Below are 13769 nucleotides of genomic sequence, written 5' to 3' on the forward strand. Positions count from 1 at the left end.
TGTCAAAAGATGGCTGACTCCTTCCTATGTAATCAAAAATTATTCTTTAACTTCCAAAAAATACATTTATTAGGGGATGCATAAAGAGCATTTTCTTAACTCTCTTCCTTCTCCCCAGTTCAGTTAACACTGTCATAAACACAGTATTTGCTCAGTACAATAACCTTCAGTATGAACTCTGATTTGATATCTGAAGAATAATGAGCCCACAACCTAAAACAGGAAGGCAGAACATCATTCCCAAAAAAAGAGAAATCTTCACACAAACCAAAACTGAGGTAACAGACTTGCCTGAATGCAAGGTTCACACACACACACGCAAAAAAATCTTTTTCCTTCAGTATGGAAACTTGCAAAATCTTACCTCCCCAGAACTTTTCTCCACAAATGTTCCAACAAATGTTTATATGGATTAATATTTCTTGATATGGTTCACTATGAAGTACAATTTATAGAACTCATACGAACTGAGCAAGTCTATATTCTATAAAGCATATATTTAGGGGAAGAAAAGCACCAGTTCTCAAAAAGAGTGTTTTCTAAGCACTTCAAATAGGAACAGGAAGTAGAAACTTATAACCGTAGAATCACCAAGGTTGGAAAAGATCGACAAGATCATCCAGTCCAACCATCCACCTATCACCAATTGTTCCCAATAAACCATGTCCCTCAACACAGCACCTAAACATTCCCTGAATATCTCCAGGGTCAGTGACTCCACTGCCTCCCTGAGCAGTCCATTCCAGCAGTTAACCTCTCTTTCAGAGGAGACCTTTTTCCTAACATCCAGCCTGAATCTCCCCCGGCACAACTTGAGGCCCTTCCCTCTAGTCCTATCGCTAGTTATACAGGAGAAGAGGTTGACCCCCTGCTCACTACAACCTCCCTTCAGGCAGATGTGGAGAGCAATGAGGTCTCCCCTGAGCCTTCTCTTCTTCAGACTGAACAATTCCAGCTCCCTCAGCCACTTCTCACAAGGCCTGTGCTCCAGATCCCTCACCAACTTCATTGCTACATACGTTACTTGCTATACATTCCATGTGTGGTAGCAAAAGCCAGGATGCAGCAATCAATAAGCTCTGCCAACTTGTGACTTCACCTGTGGTTTTGCATCTAAAACTTTCCTGAAGTCTTCTGACTAAAGAGCTACTGTCTAAAGAAGTTACTACAAAACTAAAACTATGCTTTACCAGAAAAAAAAAAAAAAAAAAAAGTGGACTTAAAGCAAATGACTGAAACATTTTTCAGCTACACATTTAAGTCATTTTTGTGAAGAGCTGCGTCAGACAAGAAATAGCAGGTCTTTAGCTTCACAAAAACAGCATCCAAACAGCGAATACACGCAGTAGTGTATTTCTGCCACAGCCAGACCCCGCGCAGCCAGCATTCCACACGGATACACCAGCTGGCTGTTCAAACCTCGTTATGATGCAGCTACCAGGCAGGTAGCCACGACACTCCCACCTATCCTCTGCTGCAGACACAGCCTTGCAAGATGTTTCTGTGAACATTGCCCGCATCCACGAAAGGGCTGCCGAGCACCACCAGGGTTTGGGCTGCCAGCACGCACTCACCGCACCCTCACATCATCAATACCAGAAGAAGCGTCTTATCCTGGCGCTGACCAAAGGTAGCATACACTACTTTAGCAGAACCTCGGTCTGAACACCTGCAATTTGCTAACTAACAGAGATAAAAAATGAAAGTGTGTAAACGAAGAAGGCTAAAGGCACCGCGTTTCACCCCCCTGCGTCCCGCAACAGCCCACCGCCTCCCCCGCCGGACCCCTAACCGCCCTCCCTGCCATGGGCACGAGGCGGAACCAACCGTAGGGCGAGGACGGGAGGAAGAAGGGAGGGGCCACGGTCACGCTCCCCCCTCTCACCCGCTCTCCATAGCAACCGCCGGGGGCCAGCTCGGCCGCTCCCCCGCTCCCCCGCTCCCGAACGGCGACCGCCGCAGCAGCCGGGAGGCGCCACCTTCCGCTTCCGCGTGCCCGGCCGCGCATGCGCGTGGGTCGCTGTGGGTCCGCCCAGGGCGTGCGCGTTCCGTGGGTCTGGCTTCGTTCCTGTTCGAGGTGGCTCTCGACTGTGGCCGCAGAAGTAATTTTTTTGTTGTTGTTTTCAGCAGTCAGTTTTGCCCGGAGACCAATTAGCAATGGCTCAGAGCTGCAGACAGCTTGTAATGGAAGGTGATTTCAGTGCTCCCATCTGGGACTCACGCCTGGAGCACCCATCGCTGATGCGATCTCCTGGCAACCTCAGGGCAGCCCCATCTGCTAAGAGGCCTGGTTCCCTCTGGAAACTGTTGGCTCTTGCCCTGCTGTGCCTTTCTTGCACAGAAATGGGTGAAGAGTAGTGTGGTGGTCATCACTGATACTGAAAGCTTTTCCTTAGTACTGACAGGTTCTTCCAAAAGCTATCTATTATCCTGAAAAAAGAGCACCCAACATCTACCAACGTCAGTTGGTGTTTGGGCAGATTTCAAGAGCCATTCAAGGCCTGGCTGGATGTGACTCTGGGCAGCCTGGTCTGATGGTTGTCCACCCTGCATATACTAGGGGGTTAAAACTAGATGATCATTTTGGTCCTTTTCAACCCAGGCCATTCTATGATTCATTCTGTGATTTGTTACGATTTTGGTCCTTGTCCTAATTCTTATCTTTCAGTGTCCACTTTTTTGTGCCATAGAGGACAATTGTTAACATTTCAAACCAAAGTTGCTCCAACCTGAAAATACACACTCGTAAGCAGAAACCAGTCTGGAAAGTGATCTAAACATGCCTAGTATCTCAGAATCACAGAATCAAAGGCGTTGGAAGGGACCTCCAGACATCATCGAGTCCAGCCCCCTGCCATAGCAGGTTCCCTACACCAGGTCACACAAGTAGGCGTCGGCGGGTCTTGAATATCTCCAGAGAAGGAGACTCCACAACCTCCCTGGGCAGCCTGTTCCAGTGCTCCGTCACCCTCACCGTGAAGAAGTTCTTGCGCACATTTATGTAGAATGGAACTTCCTGTGCTCCAGTTTCTAGCCATTTCCCCTTGTCCTGTCTCCACACACTGGTGAAAAGAGTCTGGCCTCGCCACTCTGCCCCCCACATCTTAGATATTCATAGACTGGATCAGGTCCCCTCTCAGTCTTCTTTTCTCACGGCTAAACAGACCCAGTTCACTTAGCCTTTCTTCACAGGGGAGATGCTCCAGGCCCTTCACCATCTTTGTGGCCCTCCGCTGGACTCTTTCCAAGAGATCCCTGTCTTTTTTATACTGGGGAGCCCAGAACTGGACACAGTACTCCAGATGAGGCCTTACCAGGGCAGAGCAGAGGGGAAGGACCACCTCCCTTGACCTGCTGGACACTCTCTTTTTAATGCATCCCATAACGCCACTGGCCTTTTTGGCCACGAGAGCACACTGCTGGCTCACGGCCAACCTGTCATCCACCAGGACGCCCAGATCCCTCTCTGCAGAGCTCCTCTCCACCAGGTCATCCCCCAGCCTGTACCGGTGCATGCAATTATTCCTCCCTAGACACAAGACTCTACAATTGCTTTTGTTAAACTCATCTGGTTTCTTACTGCCCAGTTCTCCAGCCTGTCCAGGTCTCGCTGAATGGCAGCACAGCCTTCAGGCGTGTCAGCCAATCCTCCCAACTTCGTATCATCAGCAAACTTGCTGAGGGTGGCCTCTATCCCCTCATCAAGGTCATTGATGAAGATGTTGAACAAGACTGGACCCAGTGCCAACCCCTGAGGAACACCGCTAGTTACAGATCTCCAACCGGATTCTGCACCGCCAATGACGACCCTCTGTGATGAGGGAATGGGACTGCCTCAGGAGCTGCTATCTACGTCTTCCTCTGCAGGAGGAAGTCACTGAAGACAGGGTGGTGAGTTGGAATGCTGAAAACGTGGGTAATAGAATCACTGGAAAAGTCATTGTAACAACAACAAAAAAAATTTAGCCTCCATTCCATTACAAATTGCACATGCAAATTTATACGTGAAAGGCGTAATATGTGGTTTTGTAAAAACACTTCACTTTTTGAAGACTAAATGCAGATGGAAAAAAAATCAAGATAGGGAAGTAAGGACTTGGGTAGTACAATGGAAAAATAAATAAAGAGGGGAAGTATGACAGATGAAATTTTCCTGTGGACTGAAAAATAAATAATGTTGTCATCTAGTCAGATGCCAGCTGTCATGGCATATTGGTAGTGGCCAGTCATTGGATCTATAGTCTCATCAGACAGGTTGTATTTTACTTTTTTACTCCTGGATTTTCATAGTAAACAAATTGTGGAATAAAGGTAGTAGTCTGCTCAAGTTCAGTAGTGAGCACATCTGTTTCCATTTGTTTGTTTTTCTTCTGGGGAAGCACAGTGCAGGAAGAAAAGCAAGCAATCATGTGCTTGGTGTACCAATTTAACTTAAAGACTCAAACACAGAAATTACATGACACTTTTACCAGAGTAGCAAATGCAGATAATTTGATTTTGGACTCTGTGATAGATAATAATGAGCCTTTATAGCAAATTCCATTCTGAAGAAAAGAACTCACCTAGGTGAAATACTAACTGCATAGTATGGACTTTACATAAAGTGGGTGTATTACACAGAGACTATTAAGAGTCTGCAGAATTAGAAAAATACCCATATTCTTCGGTGCTGAATATTGCACAATAGTGTAGAATCCCTCTTGGAGTTTCTGATGTCTGTGTTGTGTTGTTGTTGCTGTTTATAAATTAGCACAGGACCCACCAGCTGTCATCATAAAAATTTTATTGGCACTCTGTAAACATTAAATCAGCATGCTAAAATCAAGCCATGTGCGGTAACAGCTGATGCTCTGTTATGGAGCACACATGCAGGAGAGAAGTATGTACCATGACTCCCTGGATTCCTACTGCTTACAAGTCCCTTGCTTCATGAGGCTGTGTTACAGGATTCATTTTGTGCCCACTTGTGCCCTTTGATTGATGTGCAGAAGGTTGTCTGTATCTCCTGGGTTGAGAAATTCACCTGCTTTCCTGGATCCTTCTAAATTGTGCAGTTTGTTACTGCCACTTCTTTTCTTTCGCGCCTCTTTTGTTGCTTACTTCAGTGTAAACAAGGCCCTTGTTAGCTTTAGAATCAGAGACAAATTCTTTCTGTCATGAAGGACCATATTTCTGATACATAACAGCAGTCTGCATTAATGACACGCCACAGTGAAATGAGATCAGTCCTGATCCTGGCCCAGAAGTTTTGTCAGCCCTAATGTCACATCCGGAGGATGAATCATTAGTTTAAAGGAAAATTGCTTTTGGACTCCATTTACTCTCTCTCTCTTCGACCTAATTACCAGAGAAATCAAAGGCAGGGTACACTTTCTGGTCCATGTGCCTCAGTGGTAAACGTGGTGAAATCTACTGATTTCAACCAGCCCAGAGAGGTTACATGGGGGCTATAGTAGAAGTAGACCAAGCAGTAGTCTAATTTAGTCTATAGGCACAAGGAGCTCTTCTGCCAACATGTCCTGCTATAGAGGTTTTGGCATTAGCTCTTTTAACTTCTCTCTCTCTCCAGGGTTTACTGCTGGAAGCCCAGGCAGGATGACAGGATGGTCAAATGCCTCTGTATCAAGGTGAGTTTGAACCAGCTTCAAAAGTATGTAAATGGCTGGTAATAGTAAAACCCTAAACCAAAAAACAAAAATGCCTCAGATTTTTTTTTTTTTTTGCCGGTTTTTTTTTTAATTAATTGTAGATTTTGATCCATTTTTCATTATTTGAGTTGAAATGCATTTTGCTGGTACCATGGAACACGAGGCTCTGTAAACAGGATGACTTTCTTCTCAGCAGGGATAATTTTTGGCAATACTCTTGCAGTGGGCTAAGTACAAGCTTGCTTATCTTGTCCCCATTCTTTCTCATTTGAGCAAAGTAAGTGCTGACAGCTGCCAGGGTGAGCCTTCAAGGGAGCAGTAGTTGGTAGCTGCCTACGAGATATTCAAGGAGTTAGGTTTAGCAAAATATCAAATGTAAATTATTTGTAATTCACTATCAGTATATGTTTGCTGTTTCCACTGGTAAAGTCTCAAAATGCAGACTGCTGATGGAGGATCCCAGGTATCCTCAACCCCACTCCACTTTCCTTGCATCCTCCTGCACAGCACATGCTCCCAGTTCCCCCACACAATGTGATTATGCAGTTGTACAGACTGGCAAGGGGCTCTCCCAAAGAGCAAGGAATCTCATTGTCTTGCTATTGCTGTGAGGAGCTAGGAAGTTTGGGAGATGAGATTTCACCACCTGTCAGTAAAACATGCTAAAGCTTGTTAGCTGACAGCCATGATGTTAGCTGTGAATATTTCATAAGCGTGATGGACAAAGTACCAAGCGTAAAGTACTGAGGGCAGCTTCTGAGATGGTTTCCTGGAAATTATGGTGGGGTGAAATTCATTAAGAGCTACCCTCTGGTGTTTGACGTAATTACAGGCATTAATGGCGGTCTGATGAAATCCTTACACAGGAGAACAGCATATAGTGAAGATACACTTTCCTCAGGCAGTAAGAATAAACAGTGCCTTTCCTCTGTTATTTCCAAGGTAAAGAACATAACTCTGAATGTGTTTGGAAAATGTCTGGTAGCTCAAATAAATAGCAAAAATGCAGAAATTCAGACAGTTTAATAACTATAGCGTTGTCTTGCACTGTGAAGTTGGTTTGCACTAGAAACACTTCCACTGTAATCAGTTGCAGTGGGAAAAACATTCGTTATATGAAGCATACAGCTTCTGAATGGATGCAGCTAGACAGAAGTCATGCAGGCTTACTGCTGTTAATAGCATTACCACAGTATGAACCCATATATTGATAAGGGCGTAAACCCCCACCTTTCTGACCCACATCATTATACTAGCAGAGGCCTTCGTAGCTGTGCTGAGAGAACAAAATCCTGTTAGCCTCTAGGCACAGGTTATTCTTAATGAGAAATTTTAGAGGCTGAGAAATCTGATCCAATTAACACATTCTTGATTTTGCAGGGTGCCGTGCTAATTACATGCAACCAGTCATTGCTGGGTTAATTAAACATTCATCCAAAAAAACTACAGCACTAATCTAATTAGCAATTACTGCAGCTGTCATTACCTCTTTTCACCTACTTTAAAGCTGTGCAAATTCACACTAAGAATCCAGTCCGGCAGACACCTTACATGAATAGATTTCTTTGATTACAATAATCATCAGCATACAGAAAGAGCTTTAAAAACTAGGTTGAATGCTTTACAGTCCAAAATATAACCTCAGTTCTGCCATTTTTATGTGGAAAAGTCACAGTTCCAGAGTCAACCATGTCAAAATTATGAGACTGGAGGATTTTTCATTTTAATTGTCTTGTGATCTTATTGGAAGTATAGGTCCTACTTTCAAATTGTTCTCTTGAAGAAGAAAATGCAGACAAAGATTCCTATATATGCATGCAGCTTTAAAACATTAGTAATAGAAAACTCTGAAAATTTAACTTCTTAGGGTTAAATAACAGACTTAGGAATAAAGATAGAAAAAAAAATTAGGAACTGCAGTTTTTTGTGTGTGTTTAGGCTTTATTAAAATTGAATGTTAGTAATCACAACTCAAAATGTTTGATAAGGTACTGAGGTTTGAACCTCACAGCGAGACAGTGGACTCTCTTAGCTTTTCCACTTGCATACAGCATTCTTTAACAAAGCACCAATTTTTGGAGTTGGCTGTGTGTTTGATGTGCCCAGTAAGGAGAAATTGCTACTGAAAAAAGATTGCATTACTTTGTTCTCTAAAACTATATGGTTCCTAGCTGATACTACCCTTTAGAAAAACATTTTTTTCTTTGTTCATAACTTCAGCTTACTCATCCTCCTTTCAGTCTAAGGTGATAGCCCATTTTTGAATGTAGATGCTAGTTCACTTCATCAGCTGAGGATATTGATCAGTATAATAAAGATAGAACAAATGTTAAAGTAGGTTAAAATAAATATTTACTGTATGTAATGCATTTGATACAGGGATCACAAAACATTAACAGCTTGTTATTTGAAATGACATTATATATCATACCATAATATACAAAGAGACATACAAGTTCCACTTGTTAGTCCTCAGTGCAAAAGGACAGACAGAAAGTTTTGCTCAGTTTTAATATGCAATTTTTATTATTTAAAAACAATTTTCTTTATATTTAAAGGTATTTGTATACTATTGTTCATTCACTGCAAGTAATGTGCAAGCAGCTATTGCCGCAGTTCAGACTCTGTACCAGGTTATCATTCAGATGCTCTTTTCTATAAAAATTAAACATGGGCCTTGTATTATGAAGCCATGGTGAACATATGTTTTTGACAGGTTATTATGACACTTCTGATCACTGTGCAGTCCATTTACAAAGCGATCATTTACCTTGAATTGACCAGATGTATCAATACTTATTTCCAATACCCAAAGGTGCAGATAGTTCCATTGCAGGAACAAAAGTTTGATAGTTTGGCAATAGCACTGGAACAATATTCCCAGCAGATTACAGAAGTTGGATTATACACAGGATGAAGTCTGGTTTCTGAAAGCTGATGCATGTCTGATATGTTAGGGCTGCAAGACAAACCCAGGGAGAAGCAACTGGAAAGCGAGCAGTCAGCTAACAGCCACTGGTGTATGCTGGCAAGGACTGGAATCGGACCTTATCCAATAAAAAGCTTTCTAAAATTATTTTGCTCTTTTTCTATCACAGATACACATCTTTATTGCTTTAGTTTAGTTTAACTGCTGAGAACATTACTTAAACTTATCTTGCTGTCACTGTCGAGGTTGAAATTCATCACACAGAAAATGTTTATTGCCTTTCTAAAGTGAACTTAAATAACAACAGTAATAACTATCCATTAATTTCTGGTGTTTCATGTGGAAGCAGACCTGCTTTTTTTCCTCCTTCTACTATGTTAAACTTTCAATAAAATAAAATGAGAACTACTGCAGATTTATAAAAGGAGAGTAAGTAGTTTTTATGGCAAAACACCGTTTGCAACCATTATCTTAAGTGTGTAAGCTGTCAGGTATGTTAGTTTTACTGGAAAGTGAACTCCAGCTGGGAACAATCAGAGGAACTCTTCACAGCTCTCTTTCTGTCTTCTTTCCATTTATATTTTAAACTCTCCAGTCGCTCTCATGATTTGAAAACAAACCTGTTTTTGCAGTGAAGAGACTAAAGCCTTCTCTGTGTTACCAATAGAACAACACTGGCATTCTCAGCAAGTAAACGCAGCATAAACTATCTAGTACTTCAGGTTTTTGTGGAAATAAGTCACATTAGTTTTTCAGCTGTTTTTTCCTAGCGTGCTAAGATGTTAGGTGTAGAAAGGATGGAAAACTTTTTAAGATGTATCTTGCTAAAATAAGGCTGTACCTATAAACCACATAATCTTGAGCAAGGAAATATTTGTTAAATTTTAAGTAAAGTTGTTGTCAAAGCAGAGATGCAGTTTAAACAGAAAGTCAATGTGTTTAATATTATGGTGTAACTGTATGATGAAAGTTTTGTCTCACTGATTATTTTTTTCTTTTCTTTTCTTGGCAAATCTGTATGATCTGGGACTTCAGAGTTACCTTGAATGGGTTAATTATGCTCAGGTACGTTTCCAAGAAAATCTAACTGTAGAGATCCAAGCAGAGGATCTTCTATCTTCTGAGTCTCACAGTTACACTCTTCCACAATCATGACTTTTTTAACCACTGGGACAGAACTGGTACAGTTGAGATCCAAGCGCTTCATAGAAAACTTGGTAGGCAGGCATTTAGAACAAAAGGTATAAAGGCGATCATCTGGACCAGGAACATGAAAGGAACTACACTTGCCAAAACATAGATTATTCTGGACGATCACCTTCTCACAGTTCTCATGAGCAACACTCTGAAACAGAAAGCAGAATGAAATTCACAATAGTAGAATGACACATAAATCTAAGATAGTACTGAATCATTCTCAGGGGCTAATGTTGCATATTCTGAAGTGACCCTGTGTCTTAGCAAACTAACCCATGTATCTTAGATTGCTGATTATAAGAGACAAGGGAGAGGACACCTGTTCTTACCTGGGAAAAAGGCAGGGTTCTGCAGGTTTCTTGGTGCATTTCATTGGTCTTGATTGGCAGAACAACTTCTTCAGAAGCTGAATTCTTCCGTAACATGAAATGGTCCCAGAATTTTTTGGCATCTTTCCTATAGGGAGGTTCAACCTCCCTCTTACTGGAGTTCTGGGATGGAGAGAAGTTTTCCACAGGAGAGATCTTTCTGGGTGCTGCCCAGGTTCTCAAATCTTGGTTTGCATAGAGTTCTGCATTAGGAAAGATGAATCTGGACTTTTTTTTCTCCCCTTGCTTCTGACTCTCTCCTGCTGTCTGTGGAAACGCTATAAAAAAGCTTGGCTCTTCCTGGGTTTCCTTAACACCTACTGGGTTTTCCCCCACCAGCTCATGAAAACTCTGGCTTTCAAGTAGATTTCTGTCCAAATAGAAAAGGCGCTGAAGTGGCCCTCTTTTCCTTTGCTGTGAATCTGACTGTGGCTCTGTGGCTCCAAGACACAGGAGCACTAGCAGCTGAAGTTGAAGCAGTGACATGATCCTGTTAATGCTATAGACTGGCTATCATTGCAGAGAGCACTGTGTGCTAGCTTTATACAAGAGCCTCTTGTCTGCTTGAGCTTGTGCACTGAGAGGAGGGGACAGCTCAGAGGAGACCTAGTGCAGTTAATTGCATTAATTTACTGAAGATTACAATTACGATAGCGGAGTTTGTGCTAATGAAATTGTTTTCAATCTCTATAATGTGTATTAGAAGTTCCTATCTAAAATCTAGTAGCCCAGGATGGCGTGGGAGACAGAGAGAGTCAACAGGAGGAAATGTTTGGATAAGCCGTCTGGCTGAGGCCTAGGAAGCATTTGAGGTTGTGTATTAGCATGTTCAATGTGGTCTGCATTGTTTATTTTGATTTTCCATTCCACAAAGCTAGAGACTGTCAAAACAGGGAGGATTATTTCATCGCAACAGGAAAAGGCAAACTGACTAATGTTTTCTAAAAGCTACGAAGCTAGATGTAGAGATGTCAATCAGCTTGTGTTTTCAAAAGCTGCTTCTAATTTTGTTCTTTAGCGTTTGGAATATGATTCAAAGCCTGCCTCAGCACTGCTGCAAACTGGCAGATTTGTGCTTGCACACCCAGAGGAACCCGGCAGAGAGCACTAGCCCTAGATTGACCTCTTCTGCAGGAGTTTGGCAGATACTGGACTGCAGAAATACCACCAAATCAGAGTAAGTTCTTATTTTAGAAGCAGCACTCTAGATTCTCAAAAATAACACTTCTGCTTCCTGTTCAGTCACCTCATTACACGCATACAGTAAAGTTGGCAAACAAAATGAGGATTTAAGTGAAAGACTTTAGAAATTATGTATTTTATTATTCTAGACTTGCATGTCTCACATACATAACAACTATCAAATCTAAAGTGAAGGCCATGTTTTGATAACTTATGCTTTACATTATATGTGAAAAAAGATGTTAGTACGGCATACTTAGGGAAGTACTGGGAAAAAGATACTTTCAATAAACTTCTCAGACATTGTTCTCAATCCAAAAACACTAAAAAAATTCAGATAGCTTGCAGTTTCAGTTCTCTATTCTCTACATATTACATTTCCTACTGGAAAGAGTCAATCTCAGTAGGCTCTTCTAAGTTTGTAGCTAATTCATTCGTTAATTTGAAAACTGAGCTAGTCTGTACCAGATTTCTGAAATAATATGAGTGTGAGTGTATTTGTACTTTGATCTCAGTGGAATGATCTTATTGGCTATCAGCCACAAATATTATTGCCCTGTAGCTTCTGCCAAGAGAAATTTAATTGTGCCTTGGGTTTGGTGCCTTCCTGAAAATCTCAGGTGTGCCCTGGAATGGAAGATTCTCACACAGATGTTAAAAGTGAAATTGGCACTACAACAACAAGACCACCTGTGAAGAATGCCTACAAAATGTCCTTGCATCATATCTATATAAGCATGTACAGTATAAGGGAGTAAAAGCAGTAAGTCAGGAAAAACAATCAGTTGTACAAATGATTGTAGATAGTTAATTAAGTAGCCTAAACTTGCAGTTTGAATCCTCACATCCTATTTTCATTGCCCAACAAATCTAGCTGATACAAATGACATTTGGGTCTAAAATTCCTCGTATTTGTTACAGGTTGGTAGTAGTCCAGAATTATTCAAGGAATCACTGAATCATAGAATGGCTTGGTTTGGAAAGGACCAAATCCCTTGCTGTGGGCATGGTTTACATTACCTTTGGACATTTTGTATTTTTTTTTTCATAATATTGTAGTTGCTAGAACATTACAAGACAGAGATGATACTGGAACTTGTGTATTGTGTTATACTGACACAGAAGGGGTTAACATTAATGTCTTTCAAACACAGATTTTATTGTTTAAAACAATATGTATCAATTTTTAGCTCTTTGCTTCATAATTTAGAAGTATAAAAAACTCAGTAAAACAGTTTAAATATTATTGCTTCTATATTATAGCTATACGAAAAAACAGTTATTTCTGTTTACCCCTAAGCTGTTTTTCACTTCCTTTATCAGAAGTGTCTTCTTACCAAATCTAATCAAGTGGTGTACCAGCTCTCTGTTTGAAAAGTCCACCTGTGATCTTGACCATCTAATGCCTGTATTAAATTTTATCTATATACACAAAACTTCACTAAGTATCTCACACATGTTTACAGATATGATCACGAAGTACCCAAAGAGCCCAATTTGCCCCTTTTCAAAACTTTCTGAAAAAAAAATCAACTTCAAGGTAAAAGAGAGCAGACTTCTTAATTGTTGGTTAAATTTTACCCTAATCCACCTGAAAGAAAAAGCATACATATAAGGCATTTTTTATTATGTGGTTGAGGCATGGCATAGTGCCAACTTAGTTTCTGCCAGAAGCTTCTCTTTGTAGCATGAATATGAGTGAAATGATTTTATTGCTGCAGCATATGGATGGTTCTTCCTACAGCTCTTTGCAAAGAATAAACCAGGTTGCAAGCAACAAATATGATGCAAATACTGTAAGGATTTTACTGCCAACAATTGGATAAAAATTAAAATGATGGTACTGGAATGAATGTTCTGGACAGGTGTATCTAAAGTTAAATGGTGTGGATTACTGGTGCAGTGCAAATATTAACGAGGAATGCATAATAAAGGAATGCATAATAACTTAGTAAGATGCATATCACAGAATCATAGAACCACAGAATCGTAGGGGCTTGAAGGGACTTCTGGAGATCATTGAGTGCAACCCACTGTTAAAGCAGGTTCCGTACAGTAGGTCACACAGGAAAGCATCTGGTTGGATTTTGAGTATCTCAAGAGAAGGAGCCACCACAACCTCTGGGCAATCTGTTCCAGTGCTCTGTCACCCTCAAGGTGAAGAAGTTTTTTCTCATGCTTTTATGGAACTTACTGTGTTCCAGTTTGTACCCCTTACCACTTGTTGAGTTGCTGGGCACCATCAGAAAAGAGCCTCGCCCCATCCACTTGATTCCTGCCCACTAGATATTTATAAGCATTGATAGGATTGCCTCTCAGTCTTCTCCAGGCTGAACAGCCCCAGGCCTCTTAGCCTTTCCTCGTACAGAACATGCTCCAGGCTCCTACTCATCTTTGTGGCCTTCTGCTGGACTCTCTTTAGAAGTTACCTGTGTTTCTTGAACT

The 13769-nt window shown here is 41.3% G+C and overlaps 2 protein-coding genes across 5 annotated transcripts in view; both read right to left on the reverse strand.

Annotated features, from left to right (window-relative positions):
- The window catches only part of ZDHHC21 (zDHHC palmitoyltransferase 21), a 43789-nt gene extending 41772 nt beyond the window's left edge, over positions 1–2017 (reverse strand). For 2 of the 4 annotated variants that reach the window (XM_085213835.1, XM_085213834.1), the window contains exon 1: positions 1828–2013. The gene's annotated coding sequence lies outside the window, so the exon portion shown is untranslated. Of the gene's footprint in view, positions 1–1827 lie in introns of all 4 variants that reach the window. The other 2 variants (XM_085213833.1, XM_085213832.1) reach the window with 2 other exon arrangements.
- A 7611-nt stretch (positions 2018–9628) lies between these two features.
- CER1 (cerberus 1, DAN family BMP antagonist) lies at positions 9629–10628 on the reverse strand. The gene is made up of 2 exons (XM_003213532.5): positions 10104–10628; positions 9629–9922 (listed from the first exon to the last, which is right to left on the reverse strand). The coding sequence occupies exons 1-2, from the start codon at positions 10626–10628 to the stop codon at positions 9629–9631; spliced, it is 819 nt and encodes a 272-aa protein (XP_003213580.2).
- Between the last annotated feature and the right edge of the window lie 3141 nt (positions 10629–13769).

Source organism: Meleagris gallopavo, chromosome Z, assembly GCF_905368555.1.
Source record: "Meleagris gallopavo chromosome Z, MGAL_WU_HG_1.1, whole genome shotgun sequence".
Classification (NCBI taxonomy): domain Eukaryota; kingdom Metazoa; phylum Chordata; class Aves; order Galliformes; family Phasianidae; genus Meleagris; species Meleagris gallopavo.

Excerpts from the sequence above, each read along its gene's own strand:
- CER1 (XM_003213532.5), bottom strand. The coding sequence starts at position 10,628 with ATGTCACTGCTTCAACTTCAGCTGCTAGTGCTCCTGTGTCTTGGAGCC. Across the intron at positions 9,923-10,103 it reads GAACCCTGCCTTTTTCCCAG|AGTGTTGCTCATGAGAACTG; the intron begins GTAAGAACAGGT and ends TTTCTGTTTCAG.